This window comes from Sceloporus occidentalis, unplaced genomic scaffold (genome assembly GCF_023333645.1).
Source record: "Sceloporus occidentalis isolate IW3139 unplaced genomic scaffold, rSceOcc1.0.p SCAF_1, whole genome shotgun sequence".
NCBI lineage: Eukaryota > Metazoa > Chordata > Lepidosauria > Squamata > Phrynosomatidae > Sceloporus > Sceloporus occidentalis.
The window spans coordinates 252377673-252401470 of NW_028316981.1; the positions used below are offsets into that span (position 1 = coordinate 252377673).

At 41.0% G+C, this 23798-nt stretch overlaps 1 protein-coding gene across 1 annotated transcript in view; it reads right to left on the reverse strand.

Annotated features, from left to right (window-relative positions):
• TNFAIP8 (TNF alpha induced protein 8) overlaps positions 1-18075 on the reverse strand; it is a 54412-nt gene extending 36337 nt beyond the window's left edge. The window contains exon 1 of the mRNA XM_089491823.1: positions 17960-18075. Within this exon, the coding sequence (XP_089347949.1) occupies position 17960 (1 nt within the window). The 5' untranslated portion in view covers positions 17961-18075. The remainder of the gene's footprint in view (positions 1-17959) is intronic.
• Positions 18076-23798: the final 5723 nt, after the last annotated feature.

The following is a 23798-nucleotide window of genomic DNA, read 5'->3' on the forward strand; positions in this document are numbered from 1 at the left end:
AGCTGTGTTATACTGCTTCAGTATACAAATAAATAAATAAATAGTTGGGGAGGGAGAGACAATCTAGTGTTACCTTTGAAACTAACTGATTTTAGCATGAGCTTTGTACATTTTAATCCATTTCTTCACATACACTGATAGGGTACAAGAAAAGGCTTTCTATTGTTCTACATTAAACATTTTTTTAAAATCAGTTTTAAGTTCCATTTTACAAGAATTTCAAGGGTTTTTTGGGGGGAGGATGCAAAAGAAAAAAGTCACTCAGTCACTAGAAGATACGGCGATTCTGTGATTTCTCAATCACTACATATGTTATATAAACTACACATTATTTCCTTGTTTTCACTGTATCAGTTAAAATATTACGTTTCAATAAGGGTACGCAGAAAGGCAATACGTATATCAATAAAAATGGAACTGAAAACTTGATGTTGTTTTTAAAGTCACATTCATTAAAAATAGAAAACAATTTGTATCATTCTGATACAGATATCTATGAAACAATTTAGAAAAACATTCATTTAGCATTAATGTAAGGGTCAAATTGAATTCTTTAAATTACCATAGCCAGCAGCCATCTTACAGTTTAAGGCTTTCAAAAATAAGATTAATTAAGCATAATATTATCTCAGTATTGTTACTCTTCACCGAATGGCTTGCATCAGATGTGCTGAAAGCCATACTTAAAAGGCTCAGCAGCTTACACTAACAAAGCTATTTTTGCAGGCATTATATCTGATCTCAGTATTCAACATTTCTCTCAATCAAACCAGATCAGTCTAATCCCCGTGTAACAAAGCGTATTCACAGTGAAAACAAAGATAACAGAGGCTTCAGCAAGAAATGGAACATATATTTAGTCAACAAAGGAAATATAAAGCTGTTCACTCCTTTATCTAGATGTTTAGCTTCCAAACATATCAGAAGTTGTAATTTTAAACTTGACCCAACCTTCACTTTTGGAATGTCATTGCAATGTTTCCTGTATATCTGCAAGACATCCAAATGCATAGGAAATTTCAAAGCTAAGGTGCTACATAAACAGATGGTAAAGGCTGAAAATATACTAGATAGTGATGGATGAGTTTTGGAATTCCATACAGTCAGCCCTCCGTATCCACTGATTCTTTATCCACAGATTCAACCATCCATGGCTTGCAACTATGAAAAATTATATAAATTCCAAAAAGCAAACCTTGATTTTACCTGTTTATATAAGGGACACCAATTTACTACACTGTTGTATTTAATGAGACTTGTTCATCCATGGATTTTGGTATCCACCAGGGGTACTGGAACCAAACCCCAGTGGATACCACGGGCCCACTGTATTTAGACACTGGATCATTGGAGAATTCTTCCACCACACATCCATTTTAGATTGGATGATGATTCCTACAATGACGATGTTCGATCCAAAATAAATTGGTTTCAACTTTATGAGTGTCCTTCTCACCTTTCCCAAAATTACTAAGGTGGGGACAGTGAGGAAGGCTCCCAAATGATCACTGGCTAATTTGCTGTAACATCCATGGATGCTAGGGATCACAGAAAGTATCATTCCTAAGGCTTTTGACATTACTGTGACAAACTTGCACAGCTAAGAGTACTTGAAACCCAAGCTTTGGTTGCTATTGTAAACATACATTCAAGAAGGGATAAATCAGCAGCAATAGTAACTACAACAAAGTGCCTGCTGGTAGAGTGACACTGGGGGGAAAATGTATGGAGTCTGCACTAGATGTGACTCAAAAGGCAGTGGAAGACAGAGAAGAGCTCCCACAAAGATCTCAAAGCTAGGGCAGGCTTTAAGAGAGAATATAGTATTTCAGATGGCTGTCCCAATTTCTATAAGGCTTTATAGGTTATAGCCCAGCCTTGAATTGTGCCCAGAAATAGATCAATAGTTAGTGAAGTCATCATAACAATTGAATTGGTTGCTTTTTAAAGCCTGTCCTTGTTAACTGTTTGTCTGTAACATTTTTGACAAACTGAATTTCCTAAAATTGGCAGCCCCACATAGAACATGTTACTGTGTGCTTTCATGGGGTTTTCTGGGGCTGAGAATGTGTGACTCACCCAAGATCAACCAGTAGGTTTGCAAGGAGTAGCAGCTAAGCGAGCCCTGATTTCCAAAGTCATAGTCCAATGCTCAAACCACTACATCATACTATCATGCTACAGTAATCTAATTAAAGCATGTACCAGAAAACTCTTAAAGTGGAACTGTTTAGTTTGACACACTGCCAGTTTCCTTAAATAAAAGTCATAGATCAGTCAGATCTACTCATGTGCTGAGCTTACTATGGGTCTGTATTGTTGCTGTCATGTGACAAAAAGTCATTTCTGAGTTATGGAGACCCAAAGGCACAATCTGTTTAGAGGAGGTTTGTCACTGCCTTCCCCTGAGGCTGAGAGAGTGTGACTTGCCCAAGGTCACCCAGTAGGTTTCATGGCTGCACTCAAACCCTGGTCTCTAGAGTCAAAGTCCAATATTCAAGCCATTATGTCACACTAGCTCTCAAAATAACTTAACAAGAAAGGAACCAGCTCCTTCTTTGTGGCTTTTAGTGCCACAAAGGCCTGTGGTGGCAAGGGATGAGAGTCCCAATTTTACTGCTGTTGGATACTGAAGAACAACAGTATGGAAGTACAACATTGGACTTTATCCATAGTTATAGGCAGATGGGTGAATACAATGACCCATCTTAATTTCTTAATGACTTATCTCTTTATACTTAAAGGATAATTTGACCTGTACTTTATCCAAGAAATAAAAACTACTAAGTGACCTGCAAAGATTGATGACTTCTTTCCTTCCAGGATTAAAGGAAATCAGTAGCATCACGACTTGATTTCTGTAACATCTTCCTGGCTGGGCTTCCTCTTTCTCACCTCTGTCCTTTAATTTCTGTCCAATTTTCAGCTGCACGCATTATCACATCCGCCCACCGCTCTGACCATATCTCTCCTGTCTTGGCATCCCTTCACTGGCTCCCCCTCCCTTTCCACATTCAGTATAAGCTCCTGCTGTCGACGTTTAAAGCCCTCCATGGTCTGGCCCCTCCTTACTTATCAGACCTTATTTCTCCTCACCTTCCCATTCAGGCCCTCTGTTCTGGTAGTCAAGGTATGCTGTCTCAGCCCAGGATTTCCTCTGCCCCATCTTGGATTCTCCCCTTTTCACTCGCTGCCCCTCACTCCTGGAACCTTCTTCCCCCACAAGCAAGAGCCATCACTTCTTTAACCAGCTTCAAAACGGAGTTGAAAACCATCCTGTTCAGAGAAGCGTTCCCAGGCCTTGCATAATTGTCACTTGCTATTTGATATTCTTTTTTGTTGCCTGTTTTATTGAACCATCTCCTGTATTGCTATGTATTTTATATGTATTATCCTATTATTTCTTAGATTGTACGCCATAGGCAGGTTTACTCTTATATATTTATTGTTTTTATGTACAGCACTGTGCAAATCTACAGCGCTATATAAATAAATAAATAATAATAATAATAATATAATAATGACAAAAAAAGAAAGTTGACAAATGGCATCAAGGAGGGCAGAACACTATCATAAACTGAAATTACAGAACATTAAAATAAAAGGGGAAATAAGAGTTGCCTCACCTCTCTGATCTCATTTGTAAAGTATGCAACAACAGCTTTTCTCCTGGTACCAATAGATGATGTTCATCCCTTTGCCAATACATAGATATGCACTACAGTAAGCTCTATATTGTGTGCATTTCCCAGTTTAGCACTCTGCAAAAGCCACCCTTCAGCATTATGTCAGCTGGTGGAAAAACACTATCAACCAGAAAAAGCAAGCAAGCAAATGCAGCTACACAACAGGTCCTAAAAAGACAGCAAGAATTAGAAAGATTAAGGATGATAGGTATCAAGGTCACTCACTTACAACAGTAGTTTGCTGTAACAAAACCTGCAAAATACATATGAAACAGACTGCAAGGCAAAATATTTTCTACCATTTAAAATACTGAGTTACATTGAAAGCTTAAGTGAAATATCTCATGTATTCTATGACCTTGGGTCAAAGGCAGAGTATACAATTCATACCATTCTTTCAACAAGTTGGACTACATGGTAGAATTATTCACATAGTGCATATTTTTCTTACATAAAACCTTTCTAGAAGTCAAATAAACATGTTTCATTTTTTAGATTATTATTTTTAAAGTAAACACTGACATAGCTTTATAGCTATCCCTCAAATAACAAAGACTCTGCCAGTGAAACTCCTTACAAAGTCTTTTTATGACTATCCAGTCCCCCTTTTCTGTTTGCTGGAAGTTTTTTAATCCGCATTAGCATTGGGAAGACGGTAAGGGAGGCCTGAAGAAACTTTTGGGCTGCAGCATTGTGTCTGCAGTAAACAAGCAAGCTTTTGCTGGAAAAGAATGAGATTTTGCTCTAGTCATAGTCCTACTGTAGTCGTGTATGCCTGCCTACAACATGCCAGAGTCCCTTGTTGAGCACAAGTGAACAACAAAACAGAGCTTTAATAAGGATAGCAGATAAGCCTGCCACACCAGCTGCATTAAGTATGCTACAAAGCAACCAAAATGGAAATCATAAGAAAACTGCAGGGTAGAGAAAGAAAAAGACATTCCTGGATGCATTTTGAAGAAACTTTCAAGTGGTCTCGCTAAGGTTCAAAATGTTTTTTATTTATTTACGCAAGGCTTACTTAACTTTATTGTTTCATTTCACATGTTCGTATTATTAGTTTTGAATGAAAGGTTTGCTTGTTGAAATGCTCTTTTTGTTTTTGTAGTGTATGAGCTACCCTATTCTGCTTCTGGTGCCAGTGTTGTTTTGTTAAAGAAGTAATATCCAGGAATACATCTACTTTGTTAACTGAGGTATAGCTGATTTTGCATCTCCATATTTGCTGGGATTAGAGGTGCAGAATCCTCATGAAAGTGAAAAAAAAAAATACAATAAAAAAACATTGTTTTTTAGCTGAGAGAATACCGCTCTAGGAATCTCTGGTCCTCCAGTGTAACTCTATGGTCAACGTATGCAAGAGGCTGATCACAGAACTGCCCCGAAGGACCTAAAAATGCCCAAACGTTTTCTCTCAAAGAATTGCTAGGCCCTCTAGTGCAGGTTTTGGTTCAATTTGACCATATAGTTACACAGGAGGACCTAGAGATTCCTAGAGAGCATTTAAATTAAATCCATGAATAATCAAATCCGCAAAAGTCAAAGCCTCAAATGTGAAGGGCTGACTGTACAAAGTTATTTCACTACCAGATACTCAAAGGAAAACACTGATATGTACAGATGTATATATACATTGGAAAAACAAACCTGTGAACACTGTAGATTATCAACATGTAGTCTTCCTGTAGTCTCTTACTTGTATAAAAAAAAACTAAGCACTTCTCTTGTATTTACCTAAAAAACTGTTTTACAATACATTAGTTCAACGTGCCTCAACAACATGCACCAAAAGATCTTCCATAGAAGATATCTTTGGTTGTTTTAACTGAGTTTCCTAAAATGCAATATATGGCACTGTATAGACGGGTGCTACGGGGCACCGTCGTTGCGTGCAAGGGGCGGCGCTTCCAGATGCGACCCGCCCCTCGCATGTGACGAGGGCGTCAAAATGGCGGCACCCTGTACATATGGGTGCCGCCATTTTGACATGACAGACACCTATCGTCCGCACGTCCTGGCGTCATTGTGACACTGCTAGTGCGCCACTGGCGCACTGCGGCATCACAACCGCACCGCAGAAAGAACCCGCTTTTTGCGGGTTCTTTTTGCTGCGTGAGGGAGCCGTGCTGTTTGTCCGCTGCGGCTCCCTCACGCAGCAAACCAGGGCGGCGGGAGACCGCCCTTTTTGGGCGGTCTGTATCCCGCCTATGTCTTTCAAAAAATCATTTAGGGAATACATTACAGCTCAGTGCAGTATGCAGAACATCCCAGGAAGTAGGTGAAAGAACCACAGAACAGCTTCCAGTCAGATTATATTGACAGTACTGGGCTAGGTCAACAGACTGTCCTGTCTCCTGCTGTAATAGGAGCTTTATATATATACACACACAGCTGTGTGTTTACTTTCAAAATTAGCATGTCATGGCTGAGTTTATCAGATGTGTACATAAAATGTCTGTTACCTGTATTAAAATTTCATCTTACAATTTCACAATCTAATTCTGCATTTCCAGAGCTGAGGCATTTTCTTTTATGTACTGTGGGCCCTTGTTGCCCCATGGGGTTTGACTCCAAGACCCCAGTGGATACCAAAACCCATGGATGCTCAAGTCCCATTAAATACAGTGGGGTACTTATATAATATGTATTATATCAACGTTTGTTATTTGGAATATAGGGGATGCTTTGACTGAGAGTTCCTGCATGGCAGGGGTTGGACTGGATGGCCCTTGTGGTGTCTTCCACCTCTACGATTCTATGATTCTATGATTTTCAAGTCATGGGTGCTTGACTCTATGGATAAAGAATCTGTGGATATAAAGGGATGATTGTATGTTGTATTATTATTACTAGATTTTAATTGTTGAATTTATCTATCAAAAGCTAATATATCCTCTTGCTTGTCAACTGACTCAGTTCCTATACTTTAGCTGCCTACTCCTGTACATGCAGAATGATTTTATTGTGGAGAACTGAAACATACAGATTTGGAAAGGATTTTGGTAGTCTTGTAACAAAGGGCCCATTCACACTGCATTTTAACCTGGGCTCCAAACCAGTTTAAATTGGGGTAGTTCTCACTTGAGCCGGGTTTTCTTGACTCGAATTAGGGGGTCGTTCACACTTATGCCAGGGCTTTCTGACCTGGATTGGATGGGCGCAGTACAAATCCCCCTTAACCTGGGTTTTTTTTTTAAATGGGCTTTCTTGCGGTTCTTTTCAAAAGAACCAGTTATTTTTGGCAAGGGCTGCCAATGGGAACTCAAAAGTCAATCCAATGTATCCCGCCGCCTCCGCTCTTCCTGCCCTTCCTCCGCCTCCTCCCCCCCTCCTGCCAGGATCGTGGATTTTATCCCGTTGCCAATGTGAACGAAATCTAGAAATCAATGCCACAGAGAGATTCGATCATGGCAATTCAATGCCACAGAGATATTCAGTGGTGGCAAATCATGGAAATAACCCGGTTTCCACACCAGGTTATTTCTCAGTGTGAATGGGCCCAAAGACTCCTAAGCAATCTTGGCAGCCATGAGATAGGATGAGGGGTATTGGTAACTGGTTAAAGAACAAAAAACAGAACAGAAATAGTGAACTCTCAGGATCAAGGAATCAAAACAGTACCCCTCCCAAAAATCTTCACATGCTCACGTACTTTAAACTTTTTCATAAATGACACAGAGCTTGAGGTGAGCAGGGAAAGAGCCAGGTGTAATGATGGACCCAAATTGTGTAGGGTACTTAAAATAAAAAATGGTAGTGAAGGGACTGAAAAGGATTTGCCCAAATTGGGAGAAATAAGCATGAAAATGGCAAATGAAATTCAACATAAGCAAATGTAAAGTGTTACATGTTTGGGAGGGGGAAAAGAGGGGGAATCAAAACTTTAAAGACATGGTAATAGTGATCTGAGCAGGTGGTGACCAGCCAGAAAGGGAGATTTGGGATGCAGCTTGATGAAAATGTTGATCAAGTGTGCAACTGATGTGAAAAAGGGCAAATGCCATGTTTGGGTGATGGCTGCCAATATCATAATGCCTTTATAAAAAATATGTTATAACCACAGCTGCAATATTGTATACTGGTGTGGATACTATACTCCAAAAAGGATTATTGTATAGGTGGAAAAGGTGTGGAAACGGGAAGGGTAAAATAAACAAGGAGTTGGAGCAACTTTCATCTCAAGAAAGATTACAATTATATGAGCACTTATTTAGGGCAGGAAAAGTAAGTATGGAGTGACAAGGAAGGAATGTATAATATTGTCCATGGTCTGAAGAAGACAGATAGAGAATTACTTATAATATGAAAGTCAACATAGATTGAAAGAAACACTTTTTCACAATGAAAAAAGGAAACTACAGGATTTGCATTTTTTTCCTACCCATGGGCTCCACAAAAACGACCCTGGAGGGCACCTGTGGCAAACCTATCACTGGGTTTTCATTCTTCTTAAAAGGAATTTTGACACTGCCATCCTCTGACATTGGTATAGAGTAACTTGCCCAAAGTCACCCAGTGGGTTTCATGGTCAGGCACTAATCGAACCCTGTTCTCCAAAGTCATAGTCCAACACTCAAACCAGTACATCACTACATCAAGGCAGCATAAAATATACTAAATCAAGCAAAAAGCTAAAAATCCAAAAAATTTGAAATACTATTGAACATGCTATTGAATTAAAATTCCATTAAATTTTTAAAAGTATAAAATTATTTAAAACATAATAATAGAGTTAAAATACAGCACACATGTGCCATGAAAATGACTCTTTCCAACCAATTAATCACCAAATGCCTATTTGAATAGAAAGGGAATTTGCACTCTCTCTGGTGTCCTCGCCAGAAGGGCTTGTGATGGTGGTGGAACTCAAAGAAAGCCCCCCAATGTGGATTTTAAAAATCCCATAGGTATAACGAGATACAATCTTTCAAATAGTCTGGACCTAGGCTTTACAAGTCATAATCTGAACTCTAAATTTTACCCAGAAATAACATGGTAGCCAGTGCATTCCCTGTAAATGGCTCCTGCTCTGACAGCTCTAAAATCACTCTTTATCAAGCAAGATAAAGGCTTGCTTCTGGCCAAAAGCCAGCTCCAACCTGCACAACCCAAGCTGAAGGATGTTGTAGTCCAACAATATATAAATGGCAACACAAAACTCTAACTCTGCCCCCTTCCTTCATTTTCCCCACTCAACTGTGAAGCTCGTTGGATGACACTGTAACTCAGTGTCGCGACTTTCACGCGAAAACGGGGACTTTTCAGAGCTTTTCGTGTGATTTTCGCGCCTGGCTCTATTTCAGTGCCTTTTCCGCGACTCTGGCCCATTTCAGCTCCAGACTGCTGCAGAGCAACTTTGGAGTGTAACAGTTTTCAGCCAATCAGAGAGAGGGCTGGAGAAAAAACTCTCTCTCTCTCTCTCTCTCTCTCTCTCTCTCAATGACTTCCTCTGAGAGAGCGAGGACGGACGGAGCAAGAGCAAACCAGCCAACTGTTTGGAGGAATCACACTAACAGTTTTCAGCCAGAGAGAGGACAGTGATTGCCCCCCCCTCAGGCATTCTCAGGCTCCAGGGGAAAGCAAAGTGGCTGCTGTGTGATCATGTGAATGTGATGTCCCTGAGAGTGTGTGTGTGTGTATGTGTTAGTGATTAAATATGCCTCTGAGCATGGGCAGAGCACCTGGTCAGTTGGCACCCCTGCTGCCCTGTCTTCCAAGAATTTTGTTTTGTGGACCTCTTTTTCGTTCTCTTTTCCATTGCCATCCATACTGCAGAAATAATCCAGTTTGGCACTGCTTCTAACTGCAAGGCTCCTTGCGATGATGGGATTCTGGGCACAACAAACCACCAAGCCCAGAATTTCATGCATGGAGCCCTGGCTGCCGGTAAAAGCAGTGTCTCAACATGTCACAACAAACTACAATTCCCAGGATTCCCTGGTTTGACAAGGGAATTGCCTCCACGCTTCCATATCACAGCCCCAGAGAATGAATCTACAGGATATCAGTGTTGCCAGTTTAAGTCCACTTCTTCAGCTCCATTTGGATTTAATAATGATGATAATAATAATAATAATAATAATGGATGATGATAGAGAGATCTTGTAGCACCTTTGAGTCTCACTGAAAGAAAAGTTGGCAGCATGAGCTTTCCTAGACTTAAGCATATTTCCTCAGATGCATGGGAACTGTAGTTCATTGTGGCACCAGAGCTCTTTCTCACAAAACTACAATTCCCAGGGTTCCCTATCACTAAGCCAGGGCAGTTAAAGTGGTCTCAAACTGGATTATTTCTGCAGTATCGATTGGACCTTGAGCATTTTTAATAACGAAGGTCCAAAACACTGCAGAAATAATCCAGTTTGTGACCGCTTTAACTCTCCTGGCTCAGTGCTAGGGAATCCTGGGAATTATAGTTTGTTGTGGCACCAGAGCTCTTTTTGATAAAGAAGGCTCAATGTTTTACAAAACTACACTTCCCAGGGTTCCCTAGAACTGAGCCAGGGCAGTTAAAGCAGTCTCAAACTGGATTATTTCTGCAGTGTGTCTTGGACCCAACTCAGGCTGCATCTTCACTCCAGACTCCAGAGACAATCCAGTTTCATACCGTTTTAACTGCCATGGCCAGTGCTATGAAATCCTGGGAATTGTAGTTTGTTGTCACACCAGAGTTTGCTGAGAGAGAAGGTTAAATGTCTTACAAAACTAGAATTCCCAGGATTCCCTAGCACTGAGCCATGGCAATTAAAAGGGTGTCAAACTGGATTTATTTCTGCAGTGCGGTTGCAGCCGAAAACGTTTCTATTTGGCACAAAGCTTCCTGAACCCCCTTCATGTCAAAATAAATATCTTAAAAGGACTGAAAGATTCTTTGTTTGGTTCAATGGCGATTTTGAGAGTTGAAATAAGTTACAATTATTTTTATTCAATTATGTTTACGTTTATTTGCAAAACATCTGCCATTTTAACATTATGGGAATTTTCCGGGAATTGTGACTGAATATTCCGTGTGATCTGGGGGGATTCAGCGGGTTTTGGACAAACATTTTCGGGAATTATCTTCCAGGCTTGTTGGCAACACTGCTGTAACTAACCACTTAATTTAACCTCTCTGGATTGTTGTGACAGTAAAAGACAGCAGATCAATCTTGGGCAGATTCTTGGAGGAAAGGCAAGGTACAAAATGAAGGTAATAAATAGCTAAGTTATTCTTTTTCCATTTTCATACACATTTTTTTCATTTTTATTTTCCTCTTACACTGTTTTCACTAATGCAACACAACCCTTACTTTTTATTACTGAGAACTGAATCCACTGTGTAATTTTGCTTCTGCTTTCCCCTGCAAGTTGTAGCACGTGAAAATGTTACATGCATGAATTAATGAATACTAGGGACTACATGGCTCTCCCAGGAATAATTTCCTATTTCCCTTTTTGCATAGTGCAACACACAGTAGTGAGCAGAATACCAGAGCTGCTAACTCAAGTTTGGCTCCTAATTTGATTTTTGAACATGTCATATGAACATTGCTGACATCAACATTCAACTGCAATATGTTTTATAGAGCAATTAAACCAAAAATACACAAGCGCTACATAATTAGGAAACTGATGTAATTACATTTCAGAAATACTTTCAATTAATGGAATGAATTAAAATTATACCGTCTAGAAACATATTACGTGTCTGCATTTTCTGCATAAGTGGTTGCCTAGTAGCCACTTGTATCTCCACCTGTGAAATGTCAGCTTTTCTCCATTGATTATTTGTGAATATCTTTTTTTTCTTCTTTTTTTTGTACCTGAGCAGAGCATAATCTTCTAATGATTCCCAAACTTTGGATATTTTGGACTTCAGCTCCCACAATTCCTGACTGTTGCCCAAACTGGCTGGGGTTTCTGGGAGCTGAAGTTTAATGCATAAAGTTTGGTTATAATGTTCAGTAGACTAATTGGCCTATAGTGTCCAGGGTCCATTTTTTCTCCTTTATTATAAATGGACATGAAAATAGCAAGCCCCCAATTATCCAGAATGCAGGTTGTTTGATCTATGGTGGTAAATAATGCTTAATTGCAATGTTTGGATTCTTCCCCCTCACCCTCACCCCCATCTTGCAATGTTTGGAATCACTCTTCTTTTCCAATCCACTTTCATTCTGTCAGAGATATATAATGCCTTTACACAGGTATTATACAGCCCAGTTCAGGCATTATGTCTTGAGTACTGTATAGGGGATGTGTGTAAAAGAGATGGGATCATACATGCCAGCTTCAGCTATGTTCTCCCTATCCTCTGAGTCTTCCACCTTACATGTTGAGTGGGGCTTCTGAAAGGTTCTCCTATTTGATTTGGTTGAACGTGACCACAACTTTGTGTGTGAACCTTGAGTAAAAAATTGCTCTGCTCATATGGACACTTTTGCTAACAGGCAAGCAATAGAAGCAGAAGCTCCCTTCAGAATGCATCACTGAATATGGGAAGGTCATGGACTTAAGAGGGTGATGCTGTCACAGCATCATGGGAGAGTAGAATGGCATAAATAGCCTCTGGCATGTTATAAACGCTCCTCTACTCCAGGGGTAAGAGTACTGTATGCTACTGGCTATATGCAACACACCAAGGAATTCCAGGACAATTGCTGATGCAGCTAGGAAGACACAAGAGGGAGGGATCAGCAGAGGTACAAGAGAAAAGGACACAGAAAAATGGCAGCCTTATAAGCACATTCAGAAGCAACAGAATCTTAACACCCCAAAAACAAAGAAGGGAACAGAAACCAAGACCTGGAGCAACAGCTTTTAACTGGAGGAAAAGAGATTCCACCTCAATATTAGGAAGAAAGTCCTGAAAGTAAGAGCTGTTTGACAGTGGAACACAGTCCCTCAGAGTGCGGTAGTGTCTCCTTCTTTGTAGACAGAGGCTGGATGGCCATCTATCAGGGGTTCTTTGATTGTCTATTCCTGCATGGCTCATCTTGTGGTCTCTTCCAACTGATTCTATTATTTCTTTATTTCCTTGGTGTATCACTGAGAAAAGCACTGAAACAGTGAATAGGAACCCTCCATGCTATAACATTTTGTCACACATCCTATATACTTAGGTATACTATATACCTAAGGCTTATTCTTTCCTTTCTAGAACTAGTGCTTAGACCTGAAAAGGCGAGACCTCCATTGTATAGGTCACTCTATAAGCTCTCTCTCACTTATCATGTCCCCCAGCAAAAAATACTTTAAAAAAGGAGATATTCCATCACAGAGGTCCTTGCTTGTTGTCAATTCCTGTAACATCTTCAGTTTATGGCAACCCTAACGACAGACCTCCAAGAGCTCCAGTGAACAATACAGTCGTCCCTTAACATTTGTGGCTTTGATACTTGCGGTTTCGATTATTTGTGAGGTCATGGCCGCTGCGCATGCACTCCTCCTCATCCCTCCAGGGCTTTTCCCCTAGGGAGGGAAAAGGCCCAGGAGGGAAAAGCCGGGAAGAGTGCGCGCACCAATCCCATCCCTTTCCAGGACGAAGCGCTGCCTCTTTCCCCAAGCAGCTCTCTGCCTTGGGAAGGGGTTTGGGGAAAATAATCTCCCACCCTTTTCTAGGACAGGGAGCTGCCTGGGGAAAGGCATCTCTCTTGCCTTAGGAAGGGGTTTGGGGAAAGTGAACATGCCCTCCTTCCAGCTGTTCCAAGGCTTCAGAGCTTCCCAAGCTCCCTGAAGCCTTGGAAGGAAAGGAGGGTGCTGTGAATGCGCGCTTGCCTGCCCTTCCAGTGCCTCCAAGAGCTTGCTAGAGCTGTTTCAGGCTTTGGAAGGGAGATGGGGGAGCGCACACACACACACTTCTCCCCCCCCCCTTTATTTATGAATTTTTACTTTCGCAGGGATCTTGTGCCCCTAACCCCTGTGAACGTCAAGGGTTGACTGTAGCTGGTCTTCATATCCTCCAGCTTTATTCATATGAATATCTCCCTAAAATGAAATACACATTAGGAGTACCTCATATGTTTTAACATATTATTCTGGTATTCAGATCTTCCTTCTTTAGGAACAGGAAATGTTTTACAAGTCCTTTCCTTCTAACATTTTTACTGGCATCTGCTGATTCTAAGCTTAATGCAAGCAAGGCTGTTGTGAAATAATTTAAGATAACTATTGCAAGAGAGGAACTTGATTGAAATACTATTAACATACATACAAAAAAGTTGTTTATTTAGGCTTAGAAAAAAGGTCTTGCTTTCACAGAGTTCAAATATATAGTATATCAGTGCCATAAGAAAGGGGCACAACCTACTTGCACTACCTGCAACACATAGTAGTGACTACTGCTAGCCATCCATTGCTCTGGATACCACTCCTTTTTCACAGGGACCATATGCAATTTGGCAAGAGCAATGTCAGACCCTACTGCCTCCTCCATACTTTTCCCCACACAGTTGTTCTTCAGTCTCTTCCTTCAGCTGCTCTCACAGTCACCGAAAGACCTTTAATATTGCAACAAAATTCAATTTTTTCACCACAGTGGCTGATGAACTCACTTACCAGGCTGGGTCCCTTAGCCTCTCTTTTCACAATCCTATTTTGGAAATTACTGCATTTTTATGATCTCTCAGCTTCTGTTTATTATTCCATTTTTATGATCTCTCAGCAACCATTTACCCTGTATCTCAAAATTCCTGTATATGGACACTATCCAAGCATTTATTTCTGAGCAATGTACCAGAAATGCCTCAGCCTACTGTATAACTAAAAACCTTGACCTCAACTGTTATACACAATACCATATTTTCTTGAGGAATTGTCTGACAAGAGCTCCAGATATTTCAAAAATGATACATACATATACTAACACTGGTACTTGGTTCACAATTCAGGATCCTAAAAGATTCATCATCCACTTTAGAGTAAGTGTGTAACAAAGACTGGTTTGAAATAGTACAAGTTAATTCTGGTGAAATCTCAGAAACCAAAGAGAGCAGGAACGTTTCTTGTCATCGGGAGATAATGTTTTCACTTCTTTTCATAATAATGTGCCCTTTCACTGCCTAGCAGAAACAGATAACATGAAGAAATACATGAGAAAAAGCTTAGTTTACTATTTCTGGCAAAATACAGAATTCAGTTTTTCTTGACAATGAAGGGGTTTTGGGAAGCTGAGATTTCCTTTATACATTCAGGAAACATAGATTGATGACAATAAGGTAGGCATAATTCTGTTCTTGACTCAATTTTTGCTTAATTTGAGTTTTCACTAAAGTTTGAGGCAGGAGCCTGATACAAGCATGAAAGGCAAGATCGATTAGAACCATTCATTACAACCAACATGAACAACATCAGTTTACTACAAAGATTAGGATGCATGTTGTATATTTCCTGAACTCCACGTACCCAGACATGAATCACACATACTAAATGGATGTATCAACTCATGCTTTGAAAAAAAAGAAACAGCAAATATTTGCTTTAGGTGACAGGAAGATCAGAACATAATTAGTCATTCCTAGTTTGCTTATAAATAAATGTCTTATATAGACACACATACTACATGTGTGTGTGTGTGTGTTTTGTGTATACAAATGCACAAAAATTTCAAACATTACAAAAAGCTGTTTTACTCTCAGAATTCAAGCAAATGCATTTTACTGAAGGGAGAATTCATAGTTTATACTGACTTAGTTTTCCCCAGTGCTACTAAATTGACAAATTTCTGAAATCTTATACCAAGATTAAAATCATACTCATAATTTAAAGACTAATATAGCATCAGACCTTTATCCTTAACACACTATAAACTGTTGCCAAGCATTGTGAACATGTTTTATTCACGATTTAAAGAACATCTGAATTTGAATTATTCCCTGGCTAGTCAATAATTCCCATTTTTGTTTAAGTCCTAGAAATAATGAATACTCTTTTATGTCTTAAGTTTGCTTTAAAAGTTTGGTTTCTAACACCTGAAACAACAGCACATTCTAAAGAAGTCAATTAACTCATATATAGGTTCATTAAAAGGGAAAAGCGAGGAATCTGCTTGCGTCTTCTCTTTCACACACAAAATTAATATACAGGCTATAATTTACATTAATTGTATTATAGTGATGTGTGAGAGCCTTTTGAACTTCTCTGAACTGATGGAAAGGAAGTGACAATCCTAAGGCTTTAAATTCTCATCTGACTTCCTTAATCTTACGACATAATTTCAACCCACAAGGAATATGTAAATATCTAGATATGCAATCCTGCACATAGGCTGGTTGCTTAGATCCCATTGACTTCTTCAGCCATGTACACAAGTATTTCTTCATTAGTTTCCAGGAGGATAAACAGACAGGAAAGTACAGTTCAGGAAGGCAGTTTCCTAACACTTCAGAGAATAAGCTTGAGTGAGGCCCAGAAAAAGGAACAAAACGGAACAGAAAAAGCTCTTGGGCTACTAGCCTGTAGATACATCACACAGAAATACATCTTCGAATCTGCACAAACTGAGGCTGCTGCTGCCACATTGCAGAGATAATCCATCTTGACACCACTTTAACTGCCATGGCTCGATGCTATGAAACCCTGGGATTTGTACTTTGTTGTATTATCAGAGCACTCTCTGATAGAAGGCTAAATATCTCCCCAAGCTACAATCCCCAGAAGTCCATAGCACTGAGCCATGGCAGTTAAAGTGCTGTCAAACTGCACTAATTCTGCAGTGTAGATGCCGCGTGAGACATACTCAGCAGACCATGTTTGATGGTGCCAACTTCTGCCACAAAAAAGCCAGTTCTAATAGAGTTCTTCCTTCTTCTTTTTACCTGGAAATCCCAATGGCTTACTGGAAACTTAGTCACTTTGCACATGATCGGATGTATTTGTATTATCACCCTCAAACAATAGTAGGCCATTCTCTCTCTCTCTCTCTCCCTCTTTAAAGGAGAGGCAGATATGAGTAGTCACCCTTTTCCTTTCCAGTGTTTGTTGAACACCCAGTTTGTCTAACATTTGTTCTGATGAAGGTGACAGCTTCCTCACTATAGTTTTTTGTGGGTTTTTGGGGCTACGTGGCCATGTTCTAGAAGAGTTTATTCCTGACGTTTCACCTGCATCTGTGGCCGGCATCTTCAGAGAATGCTGGCATGGAAGAGAGTTGGGTATATAATATATATATGGTGTGTGACCCTGGGTACATGGCCACATAGCCCAAAACCCCCCACAAAAAACTATGGATGCTGGCCATGAAAGCCTTCGACTTCACAGCTTCCTCACTAGTTCCCACCTAACCTGTTGCTAATGTCTTAGACTTAACAGGGATACTACAGATGGCCCTCCACATTTTTTGGGGGGAGTGTATTTGTTTACTTCTATTGTTTAGATGCCATTGGCCTACTGCCTGGCGAAGCTGAAAGCTGGAGACAGTGTATTTATTTCCAGGGTGACCAGACATCCTCCATGTCCTACATTTCAACCTTATGACTGGGAGGCATTCCAAAATGTCCTCCATGCTGAGCAAGCCTAAGAAGCATGAATTTGTATGAGTGTTCATAGCTTTTATTGTGGAATGTCCTACATTTTTCTTGACTGCCTTACATTTTGCAGTGCCTCCTCCTCCTCTGTGGCTATGACATCTGGTCACCCTGACTGGTTTCAAGGCAGGCGTGTTCCTTGTCTCTTCCTCCTGGAAGGGAAGAGGAGCAAAGCGAAGGGAAAGGAGAAGCAAGATAGGTCCTCATCTCCAAAGAGGACAAGGCACTGCAAAATGGAGTGCTGTCAAGAAAAAAATTGGAGAACGTGACCAAAGAAGAGCTCAAAACACTCACAGAAATACATTTCTATGCTTCTTAGTCCTGCTCAAAATGGACAGAAGGTAGAGATGGAGGACAGGTCCTGGAAAAGGAGGGCCAAGCATGGTCACCCTGAGACAGAAGATGGGAATGGAGGACAGGTCCTAGAAAAGGAGGACCAAGTGTGGTCACCCTGGGCCCAAAGATGGGAATGGAGGGCAAGTTTGGAAAAGGAGGACCAAGTCTGGTCAGCCTGGGGGAGAAAGGAGGAATGGAGAACACGTCTTAGAAAAGTGAACCAAGTCTGGTCACTCTGGGACAGAAGGCAGGGATGGAGGACCGGTCCGGGAAAAGGAGGACCAAGCACAAACAGCAAGCGCTTCCCCAAACTGGAACGCCCCCCTCCCCTCCTCCCTCCGCCTGGGGTCCCTTTTCCCTTTGTGAGAGGGTCTCTCTCTCTCACACACACAACCACCCCCTCCTGCTCCTGGTTGTAGCGACGGAGTAACTCACTGTGTCTCCCGTGGCGAAAGAAGAGGCACCTGGGCGACCGACTCCAAGGAGGCTGGCTATGGCTCCTTCGGGAGGGAGGGAAGGAGGCGCCTTGGCTCCAGACAGACAGAGAGAGAGAGAGAGGGGGAGGGAGATGTTTCTATGTGGGGAAAGGGGGCTGGGGTCTCTTCCCAGGGGAGGAGGGGGCGTCGTCGTTGTGGGCAAGCTGCCCTCTGGCCTCAGGGCGAGGCTTCCCCAGGGATTTCTCAATAGTTAGCTCTATCAAAGTAAGGAGGAGGGGGACCAAGAGGAGGGCAGGAAGCCCCACCCTCCCTGCCTCCCTCCCTCAGGCGTCTCTGGTGTTCCTCCGGCCTCCTCCTCACATACACAAACACACACCCTGAGTCACGCTTTGTGTGGCTCTCAGCCTATTGTGACTGAGCCCTCTCCCCAGAGTCCCTCAGCTGCATCCGCACTGGAGAAATTAATCCGCTTTCACACCACTGTCTTTGAACCGCCATAGCTCACTGCTGTGGGAGAGTTCTGTAAGACAGTTTGCTTTTATTGTTAATTTTGTTTATTGGTTTCATTTTGTATATTTAATATTTAATGTATATTGACTATTTTATTTACTATTTAGTTTAATATTTAATATTTTATTTAATATTTAACATTTTATTTAATATTTTGTTTAATATGTAATAATATTTTATTCACTATTTTATTTAATATTTAATATTTTGTTTAATATTTAATATTAAATAATATTTTACTATTTAATTTAATGTTTTATTTAACATTAATATTTTATTTAATCATGGAATCATAGAATCGTAGAGTTGGAAGAGACCCCAAGGGCCCTCCAGTCCAACCCCCTGCCATGCAGGAACTCTCAATCAAAGCATCCCTGACAGATGGCCATCCAGCCTCCGTTGGAAGACCTCCAAGGAAGGAGACTCCACTACACTCCGAGGAAGGAGTGGGTTCCACTGTCGGACAGCCCTTACTCTCAGGAAGTTCCTCCTAATGTTGAGTTGGAATCTTTTTTCCTGCAGTTTGCATCCATTGCTCTGGGTCCTAGTCTCTGGAGCAGCAGAAAACAAGCTTGCTCGCTCCTCAATATGACATCCCTTCAAATATTTAAATAGGGCTATCATATCACCTCTTAACCTTCTTTTCTCCAGGCTAAACATCCCCAGCTCCCTAAGACGTTCCTCATAGGTCATGGTTTCCAGACCCTTCACCATTTTTGTCGCCCTCCTTTGGACACGCTCCAGTTTCTCAATGTCCTTTCTGAATTGTGGTGCCCAGAACTGGACACAATATGCCACATGAGGCCTGACCAAAGCAGAATACAATGGCACTATTACTTCCCTTGATCTAGACACTATACTTCTATTGATGCAGCCTAAAATTGCATTGGCCTTTTTAGCTGCCGCATCACACTGTTGACTCATGTTCAACTTGTGGTCTACTTGGACTCCTATATCCCTTTCACACGTAGTTTCATTCAGCCAGGTGTCACCCATCCTATATCTGTGCATTTCATTTTTCTGCCCTAAGTGCAGTACCTTACATTTCTCCATATTGAATTTCATTTTGTTAGCTTTGGCCCAGCTTTCTAGTCTATTCAGGTCATTTTGAATCTTGATCCTGTCCTCTGGGGTATTAGCTATTACCCCTAATTTGGTGTCATCTGCAAATTTGATAAGTATGCTCCCAATTCTGTCATCCAGGTCATTGATAAAGATGTTGAATAGCACTGATCCCAGGACAGAGCCCTGTGGGACCCCACTGGTCACTTCTCTCCAGGATGAAAAGGAGCCATTGTTGAGCACCCTTTGGGTTCGGCCGGTCAACCAATTACAAATCCATGAAACAGTTGCCTTGTCTAGCCCACATTTCACTAGCTTGTTTGCAAGAATGTCATGGGAAACCTTGTCAAAGGCCTTACTGAAATCAAGATATACTATATCCACAGCATTCCCTTCATCTACCAAGCTGGTAATTTTATCAAAGAAAGAGATTAGATTTGTCTGGCATGACTTGTTTCTCTGAAACCCATGTTGACTTTTTGTGATTATGGCATTTCCTTCTCTCTCTGTTTAACGATCTGCTCTAGAATCTTTCCTGGTATTGATGTCAGACTGACTGGATGATAATTGTTGGGATCCTCTCTTTTTTCCCCTTTTTGACGATGGGGACAACATTTGCCCTCCTCCAGTCTGCTGGGACTTCTCCTGCTCTCCAGGAGTTCTCAAAGATTATTGCCAGTGTTTCCAATATTACATTTGCCAGTTCTTTTAATACCCTTGGATGTTGTGAAGACACACCCAGCTAAAGATGGTGGCAGATTTGGGTGTGCAACGCCGGTACCCTGGTGAGATCAAACTCTTCTACCCAAAAAGGCTCTGAAGCTGAATGTAAAGTTCAAAAAGGGGAAAGTTTAATTTAAAGAACAAAAGTAAAGTGTTTTCTGCTCCCCAGCTCTAGATAACTTGAAATAAAAGATACTTTACAGTTTGACTTTCAGCAATCTTCAGGGTGTCATCTCTCTGGGTTTGATCTTGGTTTGATCTCCTCACTCAATGGAGCTGGTGCAGGGTCTTTCAGCTCCTGATTACTTTGGCTTGTTTGATGTAGGTAACTAAATTGGCTAACTTGTTCCTGGTAACTAAATTGGCTAACATGTAAGAAATGCCCTTTCCGTCTGTCTGGGCCCGTTTGCCACCAAAAGACAGCTCTCTGCCTATTCACAGCAAAGACTGCCTCAAACTAAAAGCCTCTAGCTAAAACAGAGCTTGCTGAGAAGGGGCAAACCAAACCTGGAAAAATGCAGGGGATCCTACAGCTCCTCCCACAACTAATACAATGAACATTTCCTACACTAAAACATACTATGGCCTGAACTAATGTGAAAGAAAATGTAGGGGGAGATTCAAACAGTCCTGGCTGGACATCACAGATGTGGTTCATCTGGTCCTGGAGACTTACCTGTTACAGACTGCCAAAATAAAGCTGCTTCAGGTCTCTTTGGAAGTATGCTGTTTAAATGATGCATGCATCCTAAGAATCCGGAAGCTGCACCAAAGCTGCACTCCAGTGCTTAGGAATGGAGTCTGGCTTTGGTGTGGCCTCCGGACTCTTAGGATCCATGCATCATTTAAATAGCATACCTCCAAAGAGACCCGAAGCAGTTTTATTTTGGCAGTCTGTAACAGGCCTTAAATTCATTTAGATTAACAAAGTATTCCTCTACTATATCTTTATTTATTCTGTGCTGAAATTCCCCTTTTCTGCCCTCTGCTCCATTATCCTCAGGTTGAGCACCCTTTGCCTTTTCTGAGAAGACTGAGGCAAAGAAGGTGTTGAGTAATTCTGCCTTTTCTCTGTCTTCTGTTAGCATTTTGCCATCTTCTGCATGCAGTGGCCCTACCGTTTCCTTCTTCTTCCTTTTGCTGCGGACATATCCAAAAAAGCCCTTTTTGTTGTTCTTAACCTCTCTAGTAAGCCTGAGTTCATTCTGTGCTTTGGCTTTTCTGATTTTACCCCTACATGTGCTCACTATTTGTTTGAATTCCTCTTTGGCAATTTCCCCATTTTTCCATTCCTTCTACATGCTCTGTTTAAAACTTAGCTCAGTTGAAAGTTACTTAGGCCTGTTACAGACTGCCAAAATAAAGCTGCTTCGGGTCTCTTTGGAGGTATGCTATTTAAATGATGCATGGGTCCTAAGAGTTCGGAGGTCACGCCAAAGCCACACTCCATTCCTAAGTACTAGAACGCAGCTTTGGTGCAGCTTCCAGATTCTTAGGATACATGCATCATTTAAACCGCATACCTCCAAAGAGACTCGAAGCAGCTTTATTTTGGCAGTCTGTAACAGGCCATAGTCATCCATCCTGGTTTCTTGAGACACCTCCTATTTTTCTTCCTCACTGTGTTTCAAATTGTGCCTTCAGTATCTCCCTTTTAATAATATTTCATTTAATATTTAATAATATTTAATTTACTATTTTAGTTACTATTTTATTTACTATTTTTATTTATTTATTTATTTTAATATTTAATGTAATATTTAAATTAAATTAGATGTTTTAATATTTTATTTAATATTTAATTTATATTAATTTATTGATTATTACAAAGTTAAAATCATCCCAAAATATCAAGCTTACAATAGATTCAAATCGAAGCATGCCAAGTCCAAAACACACTGCAGAAACCATCCAGTTTGAATCTGCTTTAGCTGCCCTGGCTCAATGCTAGGGAATTCTGGGAACTGTAGTTTTGGGAGACATTTAGCCTTCTCTGCCAGAAAGCTGTGGTGTCACGATAAACTGCAACATCCAGGAACCCCATAGCATTGCATTACTTCACAGAGCTAAAAGCATCCAAAAATAATCAGGTTTGATGCCACTTTAACTGCCACAGCTCATTTCTGTGGGATCCTGGGAATTGTAGTTTGGTGAGACATCATTTAGACTTCTCTGTCAGGGAGCTCTGGGGCCACAACCAACTACAATCCCCAGAATTCCATAGCATTGAGCCGTGACAGTTAAAGGTCCAAACCACACTGCAGAAATAATCCATTTTGAGACCACTTTAACTGCCCTGGTTCGATGCTAGGGCTTCCTGGGAACTGTAGTTTTGTGAAACATTTAGCCTCTCTCAGAGAGCTCTGGTGCCACAACAGACTACAATTCTTTAGCACTGATCCAGGGCAGCTAAAGCAGTCTCAAACTGGATTATTTCTGCAGTGTGGATTGGACCAAATTGAAAGAAAGAGGAGCCTGAGGAAATGAGGCTCAAGTCTAGGAAAGCTCATGCTCCCAACTTCTCTCCTCCAGTTAGGCTCAAAGGTGTTAACAAGATCTCTTTGCATAATGTTTGCATTGTGTCATTTCCGATTTATGGTGAACCTTTTCTTGTCCATTTTCTTCAGAGGGGGTTTGCCTCTGAGGCTGAGAGAGTGTAACTTGCCCATGGTCACCCAGTGGGTTTTTGTAGTCAGAGCAGGGATTCAAACCCTGGTCTCCAGAGTCCTAGTCCAGTACTCAAACTGCACCACTCTAGCTGCAATGTGTAATGTTTATTGAGGTTACATTTGTTTGTCTGTACAGGCACTGTATGCACGGCATACAAGGGGTATTATAGTAAAAGAGTATTGTGGCACATTTGAGACTAAGATTACTGCTACTACACTGCAGAAATAATGCAGTTTGACAGAACTTTAACTGCCATGGCTCAATGCTATGGAATTCTGGGATTTGTAGCTTTGTGAGATATTCAGCCTTCTCTGTCAGAGAGCTCTAGTGCCACAACAAACTATAAATCCCAGGGTTCCATAGGATGGAACCATAATAGTTAAAATGGTGTTAGCCTGCATTAATTCCGCAGTGTGGCAGCAGGCTGAGAGAAATAGAGGTCAGTTATCATAAGCTTTTGTAGGGGGTATTCAGACATTGAAAATCTGGTTGTATCTTTGTTCACCTAAATTTTGAATTAAGTTGTGTGTTTGATGTTTGTTTGTTTGTTTCAGGGAGGACTACCCAAAACCCCACTTAACCTGGGATAATTGATGTAGGATCCCCCCCCCCAAGTTTTTAAAAAAGATTCAGATTCACGGATGTGTGAATAACCAATGCGAATAGACACAGGATAAAACTCTGCATGCCTTGAACATGCTTCGAATGCAATCACATCATTGACTCCATCTTTAATCAAGTGCTGACACATGTGAGCACCTGAACATGCAGAGATGTGGATAGATGAGGCTCCATAGTGTGAACAACAAACCTGGAATGTGTGAATGAGATTATTCACATAGTCACACTAAAAAAACAACAGCATGTGAATG